General features: G+C 63.0%; 1 protein-coding gene across 3 annotated transcripts in view; it reads left to right on the forward strand.

The window, feature by feature from the left end:
- The window catches only part of ESPN (espin), a gene marked incomplete at both ends in the record, with an annotated part of 31235 nt that extends 6886 nt beyond the window's left edge, over nt 1-24349 (forward strand). The window contains 13 exons of one of the 3 annotated variants that reach the window (XM_079698442.1): nt 7677-7863; nt 7995-8177; nt 8326-8457; nt 10882-11083; nt 12047-12318; nt 14983-15144; nt 15235-15430; nt 16771-16797; nt 17900-18045; nt 18121-18384; nt 22916-22995; nt 23086-23097; nt 24202-24349. In XM_079698442.1, coding sequence (XP_079554568.1) covers nt 7677-7863; nt 7995-8177; nt 8326-8457; nt 10882-11083; nt 12047-12318; nt 14983-15144; nt 15235-15430; nt 16771-16797; nt 17900-18045; nt 18121-18384; nt 22916-22995; nt 23086-23097; nt 24202-24349 — 2011 coding nt within the window. Of the gene's footprint in view, nt 1-7676; nt 7864-7994; nt 8178-8325; nt 8458-10881; nt 11084-12046; nt 12319-14982; nt 15431-16770; nt 16798-17899; nt 18046-18120; nt 18385-22915; nt 22996-23085; nt 23098-24201 lie in introns of all 3 variants that reach the window. The other 2 variants (XM_079698443.1, XM_079698441.1) reach the window with 2 other exon arrangements.
- Between the last annotated feature and the right edge of the window lie 844 nt (nt 24350-25193).

The raw sequence follows: 25193 nt of genomic DNA on the forward strand, positions 1-25193 counted from the left end.
CTGCTCCTAGGCAGTAGCTCTATAATCAGCCCATTTTACAGATTGACTCATCCAACGAATGTTTCTTGAGCACCTGCTCTGGGCCAGGCAATATTCCAAGTGTCAGGGATACATCGGTGAACCAGACAGACAAATGTCCCTGCTTCATGGTGCTGCAGATACCGAAATGGTGTCTCCGAGAGGCTAACTGACCACCCGGGGTCCCACCAGCTCCCTGTGTGGCCTTGGCCAAACTGCACCTCCTCCCTGGGTCTGTCTCCCATTCCTGGGCCAGGCGCTCACCTCTGAGGGCCTTTTCAGGTTCACCTGGGTGGCCCCCTTTCCTTCCTTAGTGCCAAGCTTCGTGGAGCCTGGCTGCTCCTGGGGCCCCGTCCAGCTGGAAGGGTTCGGGCAGCCCCTGCCTTGAACAGGAAACCTTAGCTGCTCACCTGTTAGGGAGCCCCAGGCCTATGGCTCAGCTCCCCCTTAGAAGGCCTGGGCCTGGGGCTGGCCTTCCCTGCCGGGTACTTGTTGGTGTTTGCTGAGGTCCCCTGGGCAGCAGGGCCTGGGGGGAGCCACACTGGCACACTGGGGACCCTGACCCAGGTGGAGGCTCTGAGAAAGGAGGGGCCTGGTGGAGTCACGAGAAGCCCCTCTCAGTGGGGACAGCCTTCACCTCCACCGGTAACTCCTGGTCCAAGCCTGTCATGTCACTGGGGCCCCTGCTGGCCTCTCTGCCCTCCCCCTGCCCGCTTCCCGTCCGGCTGTGCCCACCTTGGAGACCGCAAGTCAGATCCCCGGACCGGCCCCAGGCTCCTCTCTCCCGGACAGGGAAAGCTGCTTCCTTACAGCAGCCCAGAGGCCCTCCTCGCTCTGGCACCCCCATACCTGACCTCCACCTCCGCTACTCTACCTCCTGGGCTTCCTTGCTGCTCCTGCCCTCCGACCTTTGGCCTTTGTACAGGCCATTCCCACTGCCTCACTCTCTTCCCCAAAGAGCCCACAGCCGCTCCCCCCTCCCCTTCAAGTCTTTGCTCCATCTCGTCTCCTCAGTAAGGCTGGCCCCAGGCCTCCTTCAGATCAGCACCCGCCCCAAGAAGACACACGCCCTCTCCCCCAGGCTTCCTCTCCCGCCTTATTTCCCCCGCACCCTCCTCATTACCTGGCATTACTTTCTGTGCATCTCAGCACATCCTCTTACCGTCTGTCTCCCCGGGTGATGAGAGCATCTCTTCTTCTCCCACATCCTGTATGCCCACTGCCTGATACTCAGTAAATACTGACTGAAGGACTGAGGAGTCTGGGATCCCTGGGTCTTGTCCGGCCCTGCAAGCAGCTCACTGCCCGTGACCTCAGACGGAACTCCCTTCTGGACCTCCCAGGGCCCGTCTGGCAAACGGACCAGCTGAGGCCACGTGCGAGGAGGCATCACAGAGCTCCGGGCCTGGCTGCCCATCTTGCTCACTCCCACATTTATCCACTCAACAACTAGCATCCACATGTACCCAAAGTGCCCGGCCCCACTAGCGTTAGGGATGTAGTGAGTCCTCGCGACTTCATGGAGCCAACTTGGGGGGCTCCCAGGGGCGAAGAAGGAGCCAGGTCAAGAGCACGTGTACACGCAGAGACGTTCTTGCTTATTTCCCAGTGTGTCAGGGTGTGTCCGGCAGCCCTGGTGGAACCAAGCTTGAGAGGGCAGGTCTCCACTGTTTTCAAGCTCTGCCCCGCCCTGGTGTGTGGCAGCCTCGTGATATGTGTCCCTGGAATGCATGAAAAAAGTGCCAAGGCAATTCAAGAGGGACAAGTGCTATGAAGTGAAACGGGGTGTTCGTAGGAAGTGGTTGGGGGGTTTCTTTAAATTGAGGGGGTCCAGGGAGGCCCCACTGAGGAGGTGAGAGCTGAATGGGAGAGGACCAGCCGTGCCAAGACCTGGCCTGGGAGCGTTGCAGGTGGAACTGGCCAGGGCAGAGGCCTGAGGGGGCATCCTGCTTGGCTTCATCGCGAGCCAGGAGGGCCTGGAAGGCCGGGAGAATTGCAGACCAGTGAAGGCTTCTGGGGATATTCCAGGCTTGCTGATGGATTTTTTTTTTTTGCGGTACGTGGGCCTCTCACCGTCATGGCCTCTCCCGTTGTGGAGCACGGGCTCCGGACGCGCAGGCTCAGCAGCCATGGCTCACGGGCCCAGCCGCTCCGCGGCATGTGGGATCCTCCCGGACCAGGGCACGAACCCGTGTCCCCTGCATCGGCAGGCGGACTCTCAACCACTGCACCACCAGGGAAGCCCCTTGCTGATGGATTGGGTGTAAAGCTGGCTGTTCTAGAATCTTCCTCAAATCAGGGCTGCATTGCTTCACTGGGCCAGGCCTCATTTGGGTTCATTTCAAATAAGTCAGGAGGCGTGATTAGAGGATAAGAGAGGTAGAACCGCCAAAGGCTCGGAGTCTTTGTTCAGAGCGGACTCACCTCCCAGCCAGATCTAATCCTTGTGGAGATCATCCCCTACCAGACCTCCCTTGGGGCAGAAATGACTGCCAGTGGGGAGGGCCACTGGAAATGCTGTTCTCTGACCGGAGTCTGCTTCTGTGGGCAGATCATTCCTTGTTCCTAGTGGCAACGGTCACGGTAAGGTGGCACTAATCTTGGACGGAGATTTCTATCAAACGTTTACGAACGTTCCATGTTTCTTTTGTGTCATCAGGGTGACTTGCTTAATAGTTACAGTTTGTCTATATCATCTTTGTTCCCAAGAGGAAGAAAAGTATCATTATGTGATGGTTGCTAGGGAGACTCAGACTTGTAAAGAACTCAAGGGTCAAGTGTTGCCAAAGACTCCTAGAGCTTGGACTCAGGGGAGGGTGGCCTGGTGTCCTTTACTGAAACGGGGACAGTAAGGGGGGAAGGTAGTTTGAGGGAGAGTGTGGAGAGATTTGCTCCACGTAAAGGCAGGTAAAGGGGAATTTCCCTGGCAGGCCAGTGGTTAGGACTCCTTGCTTTCACTGCCAAGGGCGCAGGTCGATACCTGGTCGGGGAACTAAGACCCCGAAAGCTGCGTGGCATGGCCAGAAAGGTGGTTTTTTTGTTTTTTGTTTTTTGCTATACGCGGGCCTCTCACTGCTGTGGCCTCTCCCGCTGCGGAGCACAGGCTCCGGACGCGCAGGTTCAGCGGCCATGGCTCACGGGCCCAGCCGCTCCGCGGCATGCGGGATCTTCCCAGACCGGGGCACGAACCCGTGTCCCCTGCATCGGCAGGTGGACTCTCAACCACTGCACCACCTGGAAAGCCCTAGAAAGTTTTTTTAATTAAAAAAAAAAAAAGGTGGGCTTCCCAGGTGGTGCAGTGGTTGAGAGTCCGCCTGCCGATGCAGGGGACACGGGTTCATGCCCCGGTCTGGGAAGATCCCGCATACCGCGGAGCGGCTGGGCCCGTGAGCCATGGCCGCTGAACCTGCGCGTCCGGAGCCTGTGCTCCGCAGCGGGAGAGGCCACAGCAGTGAGAGGCCCGCGTATGGCAAAAAAAACAAAACAAAAGAAAAGGCAAGTAAAATTCAAGAAGCTGCTCAATGCACAGATGGATGAGTGAGCTGTGAGCTGAGGCAGGGGCCGCATGGACTCCAGGTCCAAGCTGGGGGGATGAGCAGCATTGGGAACAGGTGACCTTTAACCCTGGGAAGTAGATGACCTCACCAGGGGCAGAGTGTGTTTAGAAAGGAGGTCCTGGGGCTCCCCAACATGTGCAGGTTGGGCAAGGGTCGCGGGCCCATCAGGGGAGGCTGAGAAGGCCCGGTGTGTGCTTGTCCGCAGCCAAGAGGAGCAGGTGTTCGGTGGGGTCAGGGGCGCCTGTTAGCGCGTGGCCACGTCAGTCGAGGCCGGTAGCGTGGAGGTGACGGCGTTGAGGCCCAAGGGACGGGTGAGGGGGCTGGCGGGTCAGGCTGTGGCAGCGGTACCAGGAAGCCAAGCCCTGCCTTCCCTGGGAGGAACTTTGCAATTTTCAAAGATTCCTCTTCTGTCTCTCACAAGAGGTTTGGAGAGGCAACAGTTGTGATGCCCATTTGCCATACGTGGAAACTGAGGCTGGGGGGGGGCTAGAGAACGCCCCGGGGCCCTGCACAGTGAGCCACAGAGTTGGGGTGGTGGGTGGAGGCCAGGGCCAAGGGCAGGGGCTGGGGCTGGACCGGTCACCCATGGCGCCACTATGGCTAGAACTCGATGGGTTGGAGCCGGGAGGGTCCTGAGGCCAGAGGTCTCCCGAGACCCCATCCCTCTGCTCTAGGCAGCCACTCTCTGCAGCAGAAATGCTGCCCGGCCTGACCCGTGCTTGTTGGGGCCTGGACACCCCAGGTCAGCAGTGCTCCCACAGAGGCACAGGGAGGAGGGATCCTAAAATACAGCGACGGCACCAGGCCTTGCTGAGGGTTCTGCAAGCATGTCTCAGTGACGATCCTTATCCCCACTCGTGGACGGCTTTGTGAACAGAGATGGGAGGCAAGACACCACTTGCGGGTGGCACACACGCCAGGTCCTTCTCACACCGAGTCCCCCTCTGCCTCTCAAGTGATCCTAGCCCTCTGTGCCTCGGTTTCCTCATCTGTAAAAGGGGAACGATGCTGATACCTACCGGGTAAGGTCTTTAGGAGGACTAGATAGAGACCATGTGTACTTCGCGCGTCCCAGTGCTTGGCACAGAGCCGTTTGTTCGGTAGATGGTACCCACTGTCACTGTTATCCGTTACCGTCATCTCTACTACTATGTAAATTCACTCTCTCTCCATCTAAATTCATTAATTTAAAGACTAGTGTTGGGAATTGCCTGGCGGTCCAGTGGTTAGGACTTGGCGCTTTCACAGCCAGGGCCCGGGTTCAATCCCTGGTCAGGGAACGAGGATCCCACAAGCGCCGCCAAAAAAAAAGAAAAAAAAGGACGAAATTCACTAATTTACCTTGTTCCTGTGCTCATCCATATATATGTATATATATATGTTTTTTATCTTTTGGACGCGCTGCACAGCATATGGGATCTTAGTTCCCCAGCCAGGGGTTGAACCTGCACTCCCTGCATTGGAAGCGTGGAGTCTTAACCACTGGACCGCCAAGCAAGTCCATCCTCCGTATTTTTGGAGTTTACCCCAGTGCGTATGCGGGTGCCCATTCTTCCTGCCTCCAGGTGACACAGAAGAAAGGAACAAGACCAGGGTCCCCTTTCCCTCCCCGGCTCATCAGTGAATCTGCCCCATATTCTGGGGTCTCCCAGGCTGGGGGCTGTGACTCCCGTATGGGTTACTGAGCGCTCACTCCGTACCAGGGACGCCAGCTGGGGTTGGCAGCCAGTGGGCTGGCAGGAGGCTGCGAGCACAACTTCCCCCTCCTGCTCGGTTCCTGCTCTGTGCCAGCTTATCAGACCTTCTGAGCCCTCCTCAGGCTGGCTGGGCACCCGTGGGTCATGGATCCCAGCCAGGCGGGGTGGACTGGGAGAACAGGGCTGCCGGCAGATCCGGCGCCCTGAGCTGTGTACACTGCTTCATGCCTCCCCCGAGGCAGCCCGGTGGGCCCTGGGCGGGGGCCCCTCCAGTCTCCAAGCCCCAGGACCCCAGCACTCGCTGTGCCTTGGTTACCGGGTGAATAATTCAGGCCATCGAGTGTCAGCCATGAAATATTAAACGGGCTGTTCCTGACGCACCAGCTTGTGAAAGTGGGAGGGGGGCAGTGCTGGCACCGGGGCGTGGAGGCCGGTGGCTGAGAGCCAGCGCGTTCCTGAGGTGCGGCGTGTGGGCGCGACCCTGTCTGCTGCTGTGCGCTGTGCTCGGCGCACCACTGCGCCCCCGACACGGGTGGGGTAGTGGCAGGCAGCCGGGCACCGTCCCAGACTCGGTGTCAGCCCCGAAGTGGCAGCTCTGTGCCTGAGGAGGGGCTGTTCCCACATCAGGAGGACGGAGAGAGCTGGGGCTGCGTGCCTGGTGGGCGCTGCAAGCCGCCTGGGGTCAGGGGTCGGGCAAGTGGACAGGGATGGGGTTTTAGGGACAGGGAGAAGTCAGACGGGAGGGTCCGAGGGGTGTGTGAGAGCGAGGGGCCGAGTCGTGGGGGGCCGACAAGAGGGTGGGTGAGGGGGCAGATGGAGGAGGAATGGGTGGCCTGGTGCCCACGTTACTGTACACGCGGCTGGCACTTAGATGAGGGAGGGAGGGCGTGGGTGGTGGGGGTGGAGTGTGTGATCGAGGCCGTGAGCAAATAGATGGGAGAGGCGGGTGGGTGGGAGGATATGAAGTCGGACGAAGAACTGCGCTTCCTGGGGCCCAGAGGGCTGATCCAGCCCAGAGGGACTCAGCTCCGACTCCCCACCCCGCACCCGCTGTGTCCCAGACCCGCTGCGAGCTCCTCTGCCTGGGCCTAGATTGTGGCTCCACCTAGTGTCTGGATCTGGTAACTGCACCCTGGCATCCACACCCATTGCGAAGTCAGAAAAACTGAGGCTAAGCCAGTGGCAGGGACAGCTTCCCTATTTCCCAGCAGCACTCTACTTCATGGGACTGACTCCCCAGTTAGGACCCTTCTGTGGGAGCTGGGGAGCAGGGACGAGGGGCAGTGACAGCTGCAAGCTAGGCCCGAGGGAAGGCTGAGGGATTGAAGGCATGGAATGGCCCTTCCCCCAATCCCTCTCCTCGCTCCCTTCGTTCCTGCTGTGCGTCCGGGCCTGCATCCCACAGACGGATTGTGCTCAAATGCCACTTACCAGCTGTGTGACCTTTGGCAAGTCACAGCCCCTGAGCCTCAATTGCCCCACTGCAAAATGGGGATGACAGTAGGACCTAAGTTAGGACATGCAGTGAGGACCTGCGTGCTAGTGTCGTAGCGCATGGGAGGTGCTCAGTGGACGGCGGCACCTGTCGTGTCGCCAGGCTGATGACAACCACAACCAGAATATTCCACTGAATTTTAATTTCAGGTAAACAACAAATGATCGTTTAGTATATGCACATCCCATGCCACAGTGGGGGTAGACTTACACTAGACAATTATTTGTTGTTTATCTGAAATTCAGATTGTCACTGGGCATCCTGTGTTTTATCTGGTGACACTACCACTCTGCCTTCTGGGAATTCAGTCTTCTGGGGGAGGCAGAGGCCAAAATAAGTTATGATCGAGCATGACAGGTGGCCCATGGAGTGAGCCAGGGGCCGTATGAGGCACAGAGGTGGGAAAGGCCTGTTCTGCTGGAGAAATCAGGGCAGGCCTCATGAAGGAGGGATCTGTACCGAGTCTTCCAAGAGAGACGGGAAGGGCATTCCAGACAGAGGGGGACATGATCAAAGGCACAGAGGTCCGACAGCAGGTGTGAGGACTCACACTGACTGGGTCAGTGTGGCTGAAAAGGTAGGGGGAGGCCAGGTCACCACATCCCTGTAGACCTTGGTAAAAAGGTGGGCTATTTACTGAGGGCAGAGACTAGCTCAGTCAGATGTGCACTGCAGAAAGAAGGCTGCCGGGGGGAGGGGGGAGCAAGCCCGAGGCCCCGGCCCCCCACCCAGGGAGGCTGGCACAAGACTGAGTCCAGTGGGAGTTGGGCAGCCAGGCCCAGCCACTAGGTTTTTCTCCACCCCACCCTCCCAGCCCTCCAGAGCTCCCCGGGAGCGGGCGAGGGGTGAAGAAAGCTTTGGAGGGGGACGGGCACTGAGAGCCCACGGTGGGTGCTGCGTCTTCCGCAGGGGAGTGAATGCCCAAACCAAGAACGGTGCCACGCCCCTGTACCTGGCGTGCCAGGAGGGCCACCTGGAGGTGACGCAGTACCTGGTGCAGGAGTGCGGCGCGGACCCGCACCTGAGCGCCCACGACGGCATGACCCCGCTGCACGCCGCGGCGCAGATGGGCCACAGCCCGGTCATCGTGTGGCTGGTGAGCTCGGGCACAGGTCGGGGTTGGGGCTCGGGAGAGGCGGGGCCTGTACGGGACGGGGGCGGGGCCAAGAGGGGCCTGGCGCCCCGCCCCCGCCCCTCTGTGCTCCGTCCCCTCCCCCCCCCCCCCAGGTGAGCTGCACCGACGTGAGCCTGTCGGAGCAGGACAAGGACGGCGCCACGGCCATGCATTTCGCGGCGAGCCGCGGTCACGCCAAAGTGCTCAGCTGGCTCCTGCTGCACGGCGGCGAGATCTCGGCCGACCTGTGGGGCGGGACCCCGCTGCATGACGCCGCCGAGAACGGGGAGCTGGAGGTGAGGGCGGGCCGGGGGCGTGGCCGGGAGGCCGGGCGAGCGCGGGAGGGGCGGGCGCCCTCTGCTGGCGCCGCGCTCTCAGCACAGCGCTGCCCCGGCGCCGCGGTCCTGGCTGTCGGCCGGGGGTCCTCACTGCGCGCCCCTGCAGTGCTGCCAGATCCTGGTAGTAAACGGCGCGGAGCTGGACGTCCGCGACCGCGACGGGTACACGGCCGCCGACCTCGCGGACTACAACGGCCACAGCCACTGCACCCGCTACCTGCGCACCGTGGAGAACCTGGTACGCCCCGGGCGCTGCTCCCCCCGAGTTACTGCATTCCCCCCACAGCTTGCCCCCACCTCCCAGCAGGGGTAGGTGTTGTTACCCTTTTTACCACGGAGGAAGCTGAGGTTCAGGGAAGTGAAGCCCTTTGCCCGGGGTCACACGGGTAAGTGCCCTATACCACTACCCCACATGACCTCTCAGGCCAGAACCACTGACCATTGGGGAGTGAGGGTGTGTGGGCAGAAATATCGAGGGAAGGAGGACCAGCCTCGTCCTGATGAGAACCAAGGCTCGGAGAAACAACGACCCTTACACACCAGTGGGAACAGTAAAGTGCATTCACCTGCCCACAGGTATTAATTAGCTCATTTAACTCTCACCACCACACTCTGAGGTAGGGAGCGCTCGTATCCCCATTTCACAGGTGAGTAAACTGAGTCCTGGGGAGACCCAATCACCCAATCATTAAATGGTGGAACCCTGGTGTCCGGGCCTGGAGCTACCTCTCTTCACCACTACTCTGTATGTTTGCTCACTGCGTGGCTACTTCATAATTGAAAACGTGTGTTAGTCTTTTCAAATTATTTTATTATGGTTACAAAGCCATGAAGGAACCCACTGGGACTTGAGCGCAGATGTGGGTGGCTCCCAGTCCTGGGCTCTGGCTCCTCTGGTGCAACATCTGCTTTGGCGCAGGAGGGAGGAAAGAGGGCTGGCTTCACAGGCATCTTCAGAAGGGGGGCAGCCGGGCCACGAGAGGGGCTGTGGAATGAGGCTGGAGGAGAGAAGGCCGATGACCCCGTGCCCAGAGCATTGTCTGCCCTGTCGTCGAGCCTGTGGGGGCACCCTGGTTCTGGGGACTCCAGAGCACAGCAAGGCCCAGGGGTCAGAGATGGCATCTGGTCCCAGGGAAGAACTTCCCCCCCCAGAAAGGGCCATCCGGAGAGAGTAGTGGTCCACAGAGCTCTGGCGCCCCCTGATGGAGGCTTTAGCTGCAGGCAATGAGCAAACAAGCAGCATTCCTTGAATTCTGACCCCGGTAAGGTACCCTGCCTAGTGCTTTACGATGTAATCTCAGTTCATCTTTACGGTGAGTTAATACTAACGGTTGACACATATGGCATTTACTGGCTACCATGCCCTGGCACCTCACTAACTTTTAAAATCTTTGTTATAACACAATGGGGCAGGCAGTACTGTTACACCCATTTACAGATGAAGAAACTCAGGTACAGACAGAAAGGACAAGTGGTGGAAACGTCCTGTAGCTAGTAAGTGGGGGAGATGGAATTTGAAGCCACCCCCCCCAGGCTGCAATGCCTTTGCCCCTAACCTCTGTCAGGGCTGGGCAAGTACCCACTGCAGCCAGCCAAGGAAAGAGCATGTTCAGTGTGCCCCCCCCCAAGCCCAGCTCCTATGGCTCCCCTTGGCTCAGGGGTTAGGCAGCAGGGCCTGGCTCCCCCGAACTGGGTGGAGTGTGGAGGACCTGGCCCCCTCACAAGGCGGGCCCAGCTGCGGCAGTGACAGATCCAAGCCATGGAGGATAGTGGCCCAGAAAAGGCAAACACTCCCGCAGAGCCCCTAATTACGGGGCCAATGAGCGTGGCCGCTGAGCCGTTACCTGGTGCCAGGCCTGCCTCCCATTCCTGGGGGACCTGTGACACTTCTCAGGCAGGGAGGAGCCGGCCTGGGCAGGAGGCAGCAAGCAAGCGAGCAGCAGCCTTGCCGGCAGCAGGGCCAGCATGGGCAACGTAAGCACGGCCCCCACCCCAGCCCGCTCCCAGGAGGGAGGGTCAGGCCTGTGGGCAGGGGAGAGGCAGTGGTGGGGGATGGCTGAGCTCAGGGTGCCCCCACCAGCTCAGCTGGGCCACCCCAGGCCCCATCCTTTCCCCAAAGGCCCCATCAGGAGACAGGGGCTAGGCTCGTGTTGGGATTTGCCCCAGTCCGGCAAGGAGAGACAGGGTGGTTGCTGGCCAGGTCGGGAGATCAGTCTTTCCTGCAAGTTGCAGGTGCCGTGCACCCCTCCCCTATCCCCAGCTGCTGCAAGTGTTCCCACCCGCTGCAGCAGCGCCTGTGCCTCCTCGCCACGCTGGAGCCTGACCCTCTGCCCACTGATGAGAAAGGAGTAAGGCTGGTGCTGTGGCCGCCCTCGCTTGGGGTCCAGCCTAGCGTCCTCTCTCTCTTCTGTTAGCCTCTCAACCCCCCTGAGCAGAGACCAGCCAGGGCTGGGAGTTTCCCCGGAATCCGTGGTCCTGCCGCTGGGGGGCTAGGTTTGAATCTTAGCCTGGGAAGAACCTGAGAGATGATGGGGAAGGGAGCCCAGAAAGGGAAGTGGCTTGACCGAGGTCACACAGCGAGGGTGAGCCCGAGCAGGACCCTGGCCCAGGGTGTGCTGGTCTTTGGAGCGGGGTTGCCCTTACAGCCCGCTCTCCCGCTTAGAGCGTGGAGCACCGTGTGCTGTCACGGGATCCATCCGCTGACCTGGAGACCAAGCAGCCTGACTCGGGCATGTCCTCACCCAACACCACCATGTCAGTCCAGCCACCGAACTTTGACCTCAGCTCGCCCACCAGCACCCTCTCCAACTACGAGTCCTGCCCCTCCAGCCACTCCAGCATCAAGGGCCGGCGCCCCCCGCATGGTGAGTGGGCCTGGGAAGAGCGGGGAGGGAGAGCAAACTGGAGCCAGACCACTGCGCCCTGAGGACCATCCCTGGGCCCACTCTGCCCGCAGCTGACACTGGAGGCTGCCCAGGTCACCAGGAGGGCTGGTTCTGGTGAGGACAGGTGACACGCTTGTGGGTGTCCATCACAGACATGCCTGTACATCCACAGGTACCCTCACACCAACAAAAGCCGCAGGCAGCCCACATGCAATTCAGTATCCTTACACATACACAAAATGTTCCCCAGACATTACACACACCTACCCACACTCGAGTGCACACCTACACGTGTACACACAGCATACAGGTATGAATGCACAACCGCACGTACAGAACCATACAGACACCTATGCTACATGTGCGCACTCATGCACCCCAGGTCCACAGACCAATGCAAACACGTTCATAAGTACAAAGAAGCACGTACACACATTCACGAACATACACGAATGCACACTCAGGCAGAAGCCAGGCACACGTGTTCACACATGCTGACCCCGCCCTGAGCTTGGGTGTCTGTCCACCTGCGATGCCTGCTCTACGCCGCCAGGGGGTGGCCTGCAGAGCTGCTGGGGCCCCCTGCAAAGATGCAGTGTGGCCGTCCGTACGCGCGCCGCCTGCCCGGCCACATCTGCCCCGAGGAGCCACCCCTCCACCCTCCAGGTGGCTGTGCTCCGCAGCCCTGTCTTGGAGCCCGCAGCCCCCTGCCAGTTCCCCTCAAACCTGAGCACAGGCCTTTCCCCAACGAGTGCAGGGCTGCAGGTGGGCAGGGCCAGGGCGAGGGTGGGCCCGGCCCTGCGGGGCCCACAGTGGGGCCGTGTCAGGCTGCACCCGGAGCCTGCCTACTCCCGTGGCAGGTCGTTTCCGGGCAGGAGGGGGTCTTGGGCCTGGGGGCAGCCTCTTTGCAAACTCCCAAACCCAGCCTTCCCTCTGTCCCAGGGCTTCCCAGCACGAGAGCTGCCGACATACAGAGCTACATGGACATGCTGAGCCCAGAGCCGGGCCTGCCCCGGAGCCGGATGGAGAGACCCAAAGCACCACCGCCACCACCCAGCTTCCCTCCACCGCTCCCACCCCCAGGCACCCGGCTGCCCCCACCCCCGCCGGGCTACCCAGCTCCCAAGCCCCCCGCGGGGCTACAAGCAGCTGACATCTACACGCAGACGAAGAACAAACTCCGCCATGTGGAGACCGAGGCCTTCAAGAAGGAGGTAGTGAACCCTCCCCAACCTGCCTGCCCTCCGGCCCCGGGAGTGGGCTGAGAGGGGGGCAGCAGAGGCCAAGAAGTGGCCCGGCTCGTGGGTACAGGGCGGGCGGCAGGGGCGGGGGGAGGTGGTCCCCGGTCCAATGGCCTGTTCAGGAGTCAAAGCTTCCGGTCAGCCCCATGGCGGCTCAGGACTGAGCACTGGGGACAGAGAGATGAGGAAGACAAAGCCAGCACCGTCTCGGGAGTTGGGGGGCAGGGCGGGGGGAAGGAACATATACCCAGATAGCCATGCCTCTCCGGGAGCTGGGTCCTCACCACCTCTTGCACAGAGTGGCAGGGAGCTCATGGAATCGGCAGAGAATACGTGCAGACTGCCTCTCCACAGGCGTACACGTGCCCAGCTCCGGGCTCAGGTGGAGAAAGGGTCCCGAGGGAGTGTCTTCCAGGTGGGAGATGCAGGCAGTGTGAAGGTGAGGGCTGGGAGGAGGAGGGTGGAGGCAAGGGGAGGAAGCACCCGCAGGGCTCAGCACCCTCTCAGCATTGGGGGCTGGACGCGGGGGCGACATGGAGGCTGGCTCCCTGGTTTGGGGCTTCAGCTCCCGGGTGGGTAGACAAGCCAGTCCTGAGATGGGAGCCCTGGGGAGAAGCAAGCTTGTAAGAAGGGGCCGAATGCGGTGCGGGCACTTTGAGTGTGGGGTGCCCGGATGCAGGGCCTGTAGGGTCCTGGCTGAGGCTCTGGAGCAGGGGACAGGGCAGAGGGCTGGTCTGCACAGCCCTGAGAGCCCTGGGCAAGGAGGCCCAGAGGGAGCCCTGGGGTTCCGGCCAAGAGGACAGAGGGAGGCTGGTCTGAGGCCCCAGGCGGCTGAGTGTGGGACAGCGGATAGAGCCCCCCAGGGTCCTGTGGGAACCCTGACCTTGTAGTTCTCTCTCGAGCCCAAGGCGAGCTGCTCCAGGGCCAAGCTCAGTAAACAGTTCCCACAGGTGACCCACATCGCAGGGCCACCGGCTGGGGGAAGGGGAGGACACAGCTCCACTGCAAGTCTTCTTGCTGCCTCAGACCAGGCTCTCACTGGGTTCCTCTTTCATCTCCAGAAGGTGAAGGCGGCCCAGGAGAGGCCTGCAGGGGGCCTAGGGCCAGCGGACTTTGCAGGCCAGGCGTGTGGGCCCTAACCCAAGCCGCAGGCCAGGCGGCCCGGCCTGCGGCCCCTCCCCTGAGCCAGAACACCAGGACTGCGAGGTCCCGTGCCTCTCCCGTTGTGTGCGTGCCCGGCGGCAGGCGCTGGGCCGCTCCACAAGGGCCCTTTGTGTGCCCCGCGCACCGCGCCCCCCCCCCCCCGCAACTCCCTGGCTTTTTCCGGACCGCGGGCAGGATCAGGGTCGCGGCGTCCGCGCCTCGGGGCTGCAGGGGGCGCCGAGGGGGCAGGCTGGCCCAGAAAACAAATCCCGCGGTGTCGCGTTTCTTTGCAACGTGAGCCCGGCCGGGTGGGGCTTGGAGGGTCCGGGGCCACCGTGGGGACGCTCGGACTGGGGGTGGGGCAGGGGACGGCCCCTGCCAGGTGACTTGGCCTTTGGCCCTTGCGCCTCCTGTCTTTCTTCCCGGGCTGGGCTTAGTGGGGGGCCGATGCGACGGAGTGGGCTGCCTGTGCTGTCACCCGAGCCCGGCCTGCCGCCCCTGAAACCCGAGGCTTGGGCGCGGGTGTCGGTGTCCCTTACGCAGCCGGCGATGGTTTCCAGATGCGGGAGGGAAAGGGCGGGGGCGTGACCCGGAACCCGGGGGGCCAGACGTGGGGGGCTCCGCTGCCCGTGGTGAGGCCCAAATTTTGTCTCTGGCGGATGGAGGGGGTGAGTGGGGGGATGAAGCCTGGGGTGCTCGGCCCAGGACGGAGGGAGAGAGGCGCAGGGGGGCGGGGCCACATCTGGCCTGCGGGGTAGGCGCGGCGCAGCAGCCAGGTGTTGGCGGAGCAGTGGGCGCCCCCGTGGCATTCCCGACTGCTGGGGGTTTCGGCCCGGGATTGGCAGGCCCTGGGTGATGTCAGGCCGACAGAGCTCTCAGGCGCTCATAGGCGCGGGCGGGCGGGCTGGGCTGTAACCTGAGAGGAAGGATCAGGTAGCGCAGGTGTCGAGTCCATGCCGCCCCCGCTGCCAGGTGCACAGCGGGGGCCACCGGCACGGTCGCAGGTAGGAGCAGCCCCAGGCCGGGGCCGGGCGGCTGAGGGCCCTGGGCAAGCAGTGGACTTCCTCGGGGCGGAACTCCCGCAAGAGAGGGTTGCGCGAAGCCTTGGTTTCGCGTGGGACCGTCTGGTCGCCGGGCGTGGGGGACGGCTGAGGCCTTCGCGCTGCCTCAGCTGGGAGCTACCCCTTCTCCAGCTCCCCCTGGCGTTTGGGCTGGGCCACCCCGCCCCTCGGCCCGCCCCTTCTAGCCACAGTGGGGGCCCCTGCGCCCCTTGGCCCGCGCCCAGAACCCCTCCCTGTGGGGCCGGCCGAGAGTGCCCTTTCACCGAGGCCCGCAGAACCCTCGCCCCATCCCCGCTCTGAGAACAGGAGGGTCTGGGACCGCGGCTGGCCACGAGCCCCCGGAAGGTTAAGAGCTGGGGAGGGCGGGGAGAGGGATGTGGGAGGCGGAAGGGACAAGTGTCCGAAGCTCACTCCGCCCGCTGTCTTCCCGCAGCTGAGCTCCCGCGACGGCCGCAACGGGCTGCGGAGGCAGGACTCCAGCCGCAAGCCCCGCGCCTTCAGCAAGCAGCCCAGCACGGGGGACTACTACCGCCAGCTGGGCCGCTACCCCGGGGAGCCGCTGGCCGCGCGCCCGGGCATGGCGCACAGCGAGGAGGTGCGTGCACGCCAGCCCGCACCCGCCGGCCGCCCGGGACCCGGCCGGGCCGCCCGCGTCTCACTCGCTGGCCCCTCCGCTCCCCCGCAGGCGGCGCTGCTCCCCGGGAACCACGTGCACAACGGCTGCGGCGCGGACCCCAAGACGTCCAGGGAGCTGCCCCCGCCGCCCCCGCCGCCGCCGCCCCTGCCCGAGGCCCTGAGCTCGCCGCCGCCCGCTCCTCCTCTGCCCTTCGAGGGCTCTGGCCCTGGCTGCGGGCAGCGTCGCTCCTCCTCGTCTACTGGAAGTGAGTAGGGGCGGGTTGAGGGGTGGGGGGCGGCGCTAGCCCTGAAGGGGCAGGGAAACCAAGACCCCCTCCTCCCCCCACCCCCAGTGGCAGCTGCCACTGCCCTGGTGCTTCCTCTTTTCCTCTTTGATCTTTCTGCAGCCCCACCCCAATGAGGACTTGACCCTAAGGGGAGGCTTGGAGTTGCTTTAGGTCCTGCCAGAGCAGGACTGGGCTGTGTGACCCTGGGGCAAGTCCCCTTCCCTCTCTGGCCCTGCCTTCCACCCAGTAGGGAAGGCCTCCCAGCTCTGGTGGCTGCTGTTTCTGATGAGCTGGTGGTGCTAGAGGGAAGCTCAGAGAAGTAGAATTAGCTTCAGGGAGGCAGGGTTGCTGGCCAGCCTTCTTCCAGCCCCACATCTATCCTGAGTCACTCTTCCACTCCTGGCTGCTTTCTCTTGTTCTCCCAAGCTAGCTTCAGCCCAGGGCCTGGCTATAGGGTCAAGGCCAGTAACCCATCATACTCTGCCCTGTCCCTCCTGGTGAATCCCCGAGCATCCTTTTTTAAGAGCTAGACTGGTGACCAGGATTCCTGGGCTTCTCTTCTGAAATGCGGGACAGTCTCCTGCATGCCAGGGCTCCTGGAAGGCCCAGGAGGTGGTATCTGGGTGCTGATGCTTCCACTCCAGCCTGGCAGGGGGTGGCCGAGCTGCCTTCCTCACCCAGCCACTCGGTTCGCGGACCATGCTTAGTGGTAGCATCCAAAGCTTCATTTCCCTGACTAGGGATGCAAGGCTGCAGTAGCGTCCAGGGTAGGGCCAGCCTGGGCTCCTTGGGGTACCTATGGAGCCGCAGCCCCTGCAGACCACAGCCTATGGTAGCATGTCCACCGTCAGCTGAGCCTCCAGAAAGGCCCCCAACTTTGAGGTCAGTGTCTTCCCTTGGCAGCCTGGAGCAAGGCTGAAACTAGGAACAGAAGAAAAATAGACTCTGGGCTTCTCCAGACACCCCTTCGCAGCAGAGCCTGGGCTGGGTGCCCTATCCCATCCCAATGCCAAGATTGAGGCCCTTGCTAGGGGGGGCCAGGGCCAATGGCAGCCCAGCCCAGCCCTCAGGGGCACCAACAAAGCTGGGAACTGAGCGGACCACCCTTGTGGAGCCCCAGAGCAGCCTGAGCCAGGGTCAGACGGACCGGGAAGTTCCTCCTCTCACCGCCCCCCCCCGCCCCGCCCGCCCCCCCCTACCGCGCATCTCCCCTCCTCCTGCCCTCCCTGGCCCTCTCTTGCTGTCCGTGATGTCCTAGCCTCACCCCAGCCCCCTCCCTCTCCTAACTTCGCTGTCACTTCTCTTCTCTCGGGCCCTAGAAGTGAGAGTGCTGAGACACAGGAAGAGTGAGTAGCTGCATGCGCGGCTCCTTGAGGCGCGGGGGCGGGGCACAGGGCACGCTCAGGAAAAGCCAGGCTGACGGGCTGGGGTCTTGAGGAAAGGACGGGACCAGGGGCCGGCAGGCGAGGGGTCCTGGACACTACAGGTTCTACCCGCATTCTGTGCCGGGCAGACGGTTTTGCCTAAAGAAATGAGCCCGCAGCCGGCGCCCACCGGCACTTTTCCCTTTTCCCCCTCCCACTACCGCGCTCTGGGATCCCCAGCCCGGGGAACCCAGAAGCTGTCGGCCGCCTTTTTCCCCCTCACCCAGCCCTGACCCCTTCCTCAGTCTCTAAAGACAACCCTCCCCCAACTCCATTCACCTCCGCCGGCCTCGTCGGAAAATGCAAACTCCGCGCCGTGCATTTGCATGTCGTCCGCCTGGCCCCTCGTCCTGAGTGCCCCCACCCTATATCCTTAGTAAGGTCTCGGCTTTCCCGGGTCCACCAGAGCTGCGCTGCGCTTTGCCATAAGTGTGCTCCGTCTGGGCTTGCAACCAGTGCGTCTGCGCGTGTGTCTGTCTGTGGGTGTGTGGGGGGAAGGGGGCCGGCTGGCTTCTGGCATCCAGGGTCCCGAGTCTATAGCCATGGAAGCCCCAGGTGACTCAGTCCAAGGGTCACTGGGGTTTGCTGGTGCAGAGAGATGGCCAGAGGGAGGCTCCACCCTGGCGGGGCCGGGCCAGGGAAGCCGGGACAAAGGTCGGGTGGCTGGCCCCAGGCAGCGTTCTGGAGCTGGGCAGTGGGTGCGCTAGGCGGAGATATTCGCTAGAGGTCCCAGGGCCGGCCCAGGAGCCATCATGAACTCCCGGGGGCCACCAGGCGGGGGCTCCACACCCCGTGAGTAGGGTCGGGAGGATGGAGGGGCCGCGCGGGCTGCCAGCTGAGGACCCGCCTCTGGGGTCCCAGAGAGCTGCCTGTGGGACCTGGGACCTGGAGAGCTGCCCTCTGAGCCCAAGGGAAGGCCCCGGCCTGCGCTGACTTGGGGAAGGGGGCAGCAGAGGGCAGGTAGGGGGCGGCAGGGACGCGGGCCTCACACCAGGCCAGCGTCTCCTCTCCTGCCTCCGCGCAGGCACCAAGTCTTTCAACATGATGTCCCCGACGGGCGACAACTCAGAGCTACTGGCTGAGATCAAGGCGGGCAAGAGTCTGAAGCCGACGCCGCAGAGCAAGGGGCTGACCACGGTGTTCTCGGGCAGTGGGCAGCCGGCCTCCCAGGTAGGCGATGCGACAGACGCCCCAGCCCCTCGACCCCGCCCACCCGGCACTCAGCCCCGCCGCTTCTCCCCGCAGCCCGACTCGCCGCTGCCGCCGGCCTCGCCGGCACCGTCACGGGCCCGGAGCCCCACCCCGCCGGCCGCGGGGTCCCAGCCACTGCTCAACGGCAGCGTGGCGCCGGCGCCGCCTGCCACCCCTGCGCCGGGCGTGCCGCTCGACGTGGAGGCGCTCATCCCCACGCACGACGAGCAGGGCCGGCCCATCCCCGAGTGGAAGCGCCAGGTGATGGTGCGCAAGCTGCAGCTGAAGATGCAGGAGGAGGAGGAACAGAGGCGGAAGGTGGGCGGGGTTGGGCTTCCCAGAGGGCCCTGGGGTCCGCACCTGGGTCCACAGCCCATGCCCCACATCATCCCCCGATCTGCCCGGGACCTCTCAGCCTCAGACGGCTCCCATTACCTTTGGGAAAAAGCACGATTGGACCACCACCCCTCTCCTGGGAAGGTTCCCAGTCTCCACCGCCAGCACCACCCCCCAACAGCCTGTCCTTTAATGCGATGGCAGTGTTTATCAAAGTCTAAGGTGCCCTCAAATCGCCCGTGATCTTATTAAAATGCTTTTTCTGATTCAGGTGCTCTGGGTGGGGATGGGATTCTGCGCTTCTGACAAGCTCCCGGGTGAGGTTGACTCATCCAAGGGACCGCATGAGTAACCAAGAGGCTTTTGGTCGTAGTCAGAGTGGCCTGGGCTCTCTCCCTGAACTACCACTTTCCACTGATATTGAGCCTCGTCTAGCCTCAGGTTTCTCATCTGTCGGATGGGTTGATCATCCCTGGCTGGCAGGATAGTCTGCCATTGATCTGCTCAACAGACATCCCCCCGGCGCCGTCTATGTGTTACACACTGTTGGTGTTGCCTCTGGGGATTCACGGGTGAATATGTCAGTGCAGGGCGGGGGGGCGTGTCAACCAACAAGCAAGCACAGCACCTTAGTCGAGTGATAAGTGCCCCCAAGGAGACAAAACAGGGCAATGTGGGAGAGTGAGCAAGTGGGGAGGTGCTCTGATGGGGAGGGCAGAGGACTGGGGCAGCCCTAAACCGACCATCCTGTTTGGGTTTGGGGTGGTGGTAGGGGAGGAGAAAGTGATGTCTCAGGTAGACTTGGAAGATGAGGAAGAAGTGGACGGGGAGAAAAGAGGGTCAAAGAGCGAGCAGGAAGGACCGGGGAGGTCTGACAGAGTGGGTGTGGTAGCTCCAAGACGGTACCACTGAAGGGGGTGGAGTCAAGACGTCAGGAGTGGCCAGATCACTAAGGCCTGGCCTTGAAGACAGTGGACTTTCTCCTGGAGTAGCGGGGAGCCTGGGAGTGGGGTTAAGCGGAGAAGTTGGCATCGTCATATTTGTATTTGGGAAACATCTTTGTGTGGGGGGCTGTGGTGGGCCAGGATGAACTGGGAGGCCTGTGAGGAGGTGACGGCAGCCCCCCCACCACCACCTGGGCTGGAAAAACCTAAAATGAGGAACAGATGAGACTGTAAGTGCCTGGCAAGCCTAGCTCTGTAAGTTGTATTATTCTTCCAGGAGTCAGAGAGGGTGGGAAGAGGGGTGAAAGCCACAGCTTCAGCCACTTTAAGGGCCTCTCATTCAGCAGTAAAACTGACAGCATGGACAGGGAGGTCTTGGGCCACAGGGGAGTTTGATTAGGGGTCATCTGTCTGGGGTGAGGGGCGGCCTCGCTGGGATCTGGCCTCGAAATCGCAGACCTTGGATGGGGAGGGAGAGGGCTGCCGTCTGTCGCAGCTTCAACGCCTTTTGCATGTTCCTTTGGTGGTGTAATGAGCGACCAAGCCAGGTGTGGAGACCCCATCTGCCGGCCCTGCCTCTGCAACAGCGCCCAACGACCGGCTGTGTCCCCGCCAGCGACCAGAGTGGACACTGCCCAGCGCCTGGAGCGGCGGCCTGGGCTGAAGCCTCATCCCAGTGTAATGCCCGCCGGCCAGGCGCGGCCCGTCCCTGCAAACGCAGCCCCGCGGAGCCATTACACCACCCGGGACATGCAAAAGGCGCCCCCGGCGGCCGCTGCGGGAGCCGGGCCAGAGGGAGACGCGCCTCCCTCCCCTCTCTTGTCTTCCCCGCCTTAGCTGACGGCCGCCAGCTCGTGCTGCTACCCCCGCGAGGGCTGGAGGTACTCCCGCGAGTACAACGGCATCCTCGGGCCCTTCGGCGAGCTCATGACCGAGGCCGACATCCTCCGCATCGAGCAGCAAATCGAGAACCTGCAAGTGTTGCACAAGGCGCAGAAGCTGGAGGCGCGCCTGGAGCAACTGGAGTTGGAGCTGGAGCAGCTGCTGCCCATCTCGGCCGCCCTGTCGGCGCCGCGCTTCACCGTCGACCCGCGCCGCATGCACGGCCGCGCCGCCAGCCTGCCTGCCTGGTGCAGCAAGATCTCCACGCTGCTCAAGAGCATGGCCACGCTGCTGGCCGCGCTGGGCGGACGGCCCGCGCACCTGGCCGAGCTACTTGCCGCCGACACAGGCCAGCCGCTGCCGCCGCTGACCGACGCCCCCTGGCGGCCGGGCCCGCTCTGCTTGGGCCGCTCGCATTCGCTCAGCTGGTGCCGCGAGGCCGTGGCGCGCGAGATCCTCGAGTGCGGCGTCTCGGTGCGGCACCTCCGCGCCACCTACGAGCGGCGCGCCCAGGGCTCGGCGGCCGCGTGCGGCCCGCCCCGAAAGCTCTCGCTGCCCGCAGGCGCCCCGCGCCGCGAGCCCATCCTCGAGGAGGACTACGTGGCGGCCGGCACCGGCGAGCCAAGCGCCGCCGCCGCCAACGGCCTGCCGGCCGCAGGGGAGCCCCTGGGCGTCCTGGGCCCGCCCGAGGCGCCAGGCCGCCAGGCGGCGCTGCCCGAGCCCGAGCAGTTGGCGCGCAGGCCGCCACCCTCCACCGAGCTGCGAGGCGTCCAGGACTACATCGACATGCGCAAGGAGCGCATCGCCTACCTTTTCCTGGAGCACTGGCGCAAGTGGACCTTCCGCGGCCCCGGGCGCCACGCCCAGGTGCGCCTGCGCAGGCTGCTGCCCCGCGTGGTGGCCGCCGGCGCCGATCCCGGCCCGGAGGCAGCCGACGCTTCCCAGCCGCCGGCGGACGATGGCCCGGACGAGCGGCTGCTGCGCCTGCTGAAGCAGCGGCAGGTGGTGGGCAAGCTGCTGGGCCACTGGCGGAGCCTGCTGCGGCAGGTGCCGGCGCGCCAGCCTCGCGGCCTGAGCCTGGCACACGGCTTATACTGGCCCGAGCACTTCTTGCCGCCCCTCGACGGCGGCGCACCCCGGCGATACGACAGCCTCACGCTCGACCTCTTCATGCTCGGCTACTTCCAGCTGCTCGAAATGGGCCTGAGTCGCGAGGAGCGCAAGTTTCGCCACCTGCTGTGCTACGAGATGTTCGACCGGCTGGGCAGCCACCCGTGGGAGCTCATCCGCCTCTTCCACCGCGTGGTACTCGAGGAGGTGGAGGCCGGCCGGCGCGGCTGGAGTGACGGCTTCGAGGACCTCAGGCGCCAGTTCTTCGGAGACACCCCGGAGGCTGAGCCGGCCCGGGAAGAAGAGGTGGAGAAAGAGCAAAAGGAAGGGACAGATAAGGAAGAGAGGGAGCCGACCGAAGAGGCCGCTCCAGCTCAGACGGGCGACTGGCCAGAAGGGCAGCCAGAGGCGCCGGCCCCTGCGCCGCAGCCCCCGCCCCCGCCAGCCGCGCCTCCCCCGACGTCGGACCCTTCTAGCTCCGAAGCCCCCGCCGAAGAACCCCTGGAGCTGGTATCTGAGATGGGCGAGTTCAGCAATGAGGACATCTGCCGGTACATCGACCGCAGCTTCTCCTTCTGGAAGGAGAAGGAGGCAGAGCTTTTTGACATCTGAGCGGCAGAATTCGGAATTTACCCTCGAGCGTCTTAACCCGGGCCTGGATGCCTGTCTGATGCCCTCCAGAGGTCAGAATACGGCAGGAAGAAACCAGGACAGGACGAGTGGCCTTGGAAAAGCCAGAGTGCCCAGAACCAGGCTGCCTCAGCCTTTGAGATCCCACGGTGGCCGGTTGTGGGGTGTTGGCCGGAATGGGCAGGGCACGGCACAGAGCCAACCAGGTGTCCCCCTCTGGCTCTCCAGCGACGCCTGGCTCCGTGTGGAGCCAGGTGGAAGCAGCAGCCCCTCTGAGTGCGGGACTGTGGGTCCCCCTTGGGGCAGTGTGGCTCTCTTTCTTTCTTTGGTTTTTCACTGGAGTTCATAGCTACCTCTTTGGCTGAGGTCCAGGGAGCCACATGTGCAGTGTTCGTGTGACGTGTCCAGACCGTTTCTCCTCTGTAACATGCAAGTAATAAAACACTTTGCCGTAAGCTGCCTGTGTTGGATGCCCCCACCCCCATGTCATTGCAGCCACACGATTGTAGAGCTAGCAGGCATGGAACAGAAGGTCCTTCACAGTGGAACCAGGGACTGGCCTGAGCCTCTCTGAGCAGGCAGGATCTGTGAAGGCCCAAGTATGAGTCTGCCCAGAGATTCTGGGCCAGGGGCCTGGAGCCGTCTATCCACCCCCCACCTGCGCCCCACCTTGGGGAGTCTCCCCCTCTGCTCCTCTCCTCCTCTGCTCCTCTCCTACGCCTCCTACACTCAGCTCTGACCTCTCTGGCGCCGCCTCTGGGACACGGGGGCCTGAGTCTTCATCCATTTGCCCTATAAAAGGGCATCAAAAGAGTCTCTTCCTGCGACCCCATCTGTGTCCCGTTGTCCCTGACTCATGCAGCTCCCCTGGGTGGGGGAACACCCCCGCTGACCCCCGTGTCCCAGCCCATTGCTGGCCCTGAAGCCTTCCTTGTGCTGTGTTTCAGGAGAAGGAGGAGGAGGCCTGGCTGGCCAGCATGCCGGCCTGGAGGCGGGACATCCTGCGGAAGAAGCTAGAAGAGGAGAGGTGAGCTGAGGAAGCTGCGGGGCTTGGCAGGGTGTCTTGATCGTGTCCCTGAGGTGGTGGCACCAACTAACACCATCTCTTTTCTTCCAGGGAGCAGAAGCGGTGAGTGTGGGGCTGGGCCCAACCTGTGTCCCCTCCCCCCACCCAGTCACAGTGCCTTTGCCCCTTCCTCCAGCCCCCGTCTTGAGTGCATCCCCTTGTCACTCGGCCCTGTTAGCACAGTGTCTTTGCTCCCAGTAATGCCACAGACCCCTCTCCCCCAGGAACTTACCCACTGCACCTCAAAGTCTTGCTCCCTGTCCCCAGTTACCCAGCCCCCATCTCCCGTTAACCTAGCCTTTCTGCCTTGCAGTTAACCCCACCTCAGTATCGATAACCTAGAGCATCTGTCCCTCAGATCTTTAGCTTCTGCCCTTAGTAATCTAGCCGAGTGCTGTCTGATAGGTGTATAAGTTGAGCCACATATGTAATATTAAATTCCTAGCCGCCACAGTGGAAAAATAAAAAGATGAGTGAACTTAATAGTCTGTTTTACTTAACCCAGTAATAATAATTATGAAAATCATTGAGATGTCTTACACTCTTTTTTAAAACTAAGTCTGCGAGATGCGATGAGCATTTTGCACCTACAGTGCATCTCAGTCCCGGCATTTCACATGCTCAACAGCCACACGTGCTTAGCGGCTGCCTCATCAGCAGTGCAGATCTAGCCATGGTCTAATAACCTGTCCCTAATCCCCCAGCCCCTGTCTCCCAATAATGTGGTCCCTCTGTTCCCCGGCAGCCCAACCCCAGTCCCCAGGAACTCGGGTCCCAGCCCCCGCACCACGCCCTCCTCACTCTCCGTCACACTGTGACCCAGCACCGCCGTTTCCAGTAACACCCCCAGCTGGCAATAACCCAGCTACAGCCTCTCGCTTTCCCAGCTCCTGTGCGTCCCCGCCCCCCCGTGACCTCAGTCTGCCCCCAGTCAAGCTCCTCTGTCCCCAGCAATCCCGCCCACATGCCTCCTAACCCACCCCCTGTCCCCAGTCACCTACCCCTACAACCCATCGCCCTGCCCACCATTCATTAGTGCCTCTGTCCCCAGCAACCCAGCCCCTGCCCTCAGTAACACACTCCTTGCCACCGGTGACCCCCCCCCCCATGGGGCCTGGCCCACCGTCTCACCCTTACCCGGGACTGTGCCCCCCACCCCATGCCCAGGAAAGAGGAGGAGCGACAAAAGCAGGAGGAGATGCAGCGGGAGAAAGAGCAGTCGGAGAAGCTGCGGACGCTCGGCTACGACGAGAGCAAGCTGGCGCCCTGGCAGCGACAGATCATCCTGAAGAAGGGGGACATCGCTAAGTACTAGACGCCGCCCTCCTGCTCGCAGCCTCGCGAGCTTGGGGCCGCCCCCAGACCCCGCCCCGGGCCTGCCAGGCCCGGGCCGACGGGCTGGCAGCCGCGCCGCCCTCCCCTCCCGCGCTGGAACCCCCCCCCCCGCCTTGACCCCTACCCCGGGCACCCCCCCTTCCCCCGCACCCGCATCCCCAGCCCCGGGCGACGCTGGGGCGCGCCCGCCGCCGCAGTCGCCCAGAAAAAGTGCCCAAGCTGTTGACGCAGAAAGACGCTGCTTATTTGCATGCCTACTTACATATATTTGCATGTTCGTTGAATGTCAAAGTGTGCAGAGCTCTCCCCAGCCCCGTGGGTGGTGACCTTGGTTTCCTGCGGGTCGCGCGCCCTTTTGCCGCCCCCTCCCCCGCACCCCGGAACCCGCGTCGCTGTCGCATCCTGGGCGGAGGCAGGCCCCGCGCTCGGGGAAGGGGTTTTCCTCTCTCCCTGACCCAGATCAGCGCACGGCCCAGCCCCGGCCGCATTTCCCATCCCCGCCGAGGGTTTCCTCTCAGTCATTTGTTTACCAGAAACGATGAAAACTGCAAACTGCCCGTCGGGACAGAGTTGCCGCTCCCGGCGCCCCACCTCCAAGTCTGCGCGCCGTCCCCAGCCAGGCCCCGCACTCCCCCGACGCTTTCACTGTCCTGACGGAGTGCGTGGAGGACGAGGGATCCTGAACCTGTGTCTCCAACCGCTGCCTCCCCGGTCCCCGCCATCCCGCACCCGCATTAAAGCTCTCTCAGCCGCCCGGGGCTCACGCTCGCTCTCACTCGTCGGCACCGCGACTTCCTCTCCTCGGGGTAACTGGGCCATGGCGG

This window comes from Hyperoodon ampullatus, assembly GCF_949752795.1.
Source record: "Hyperoodon ampullatus genome assembly, chromosome: 2".
Lineage (NCBI taxonomy): Eukaryota > Metazoa > Chordata > Mammalia > Artiodactyla > Ziphiidae > Hyperoodon > Hyperoodon ampullatus.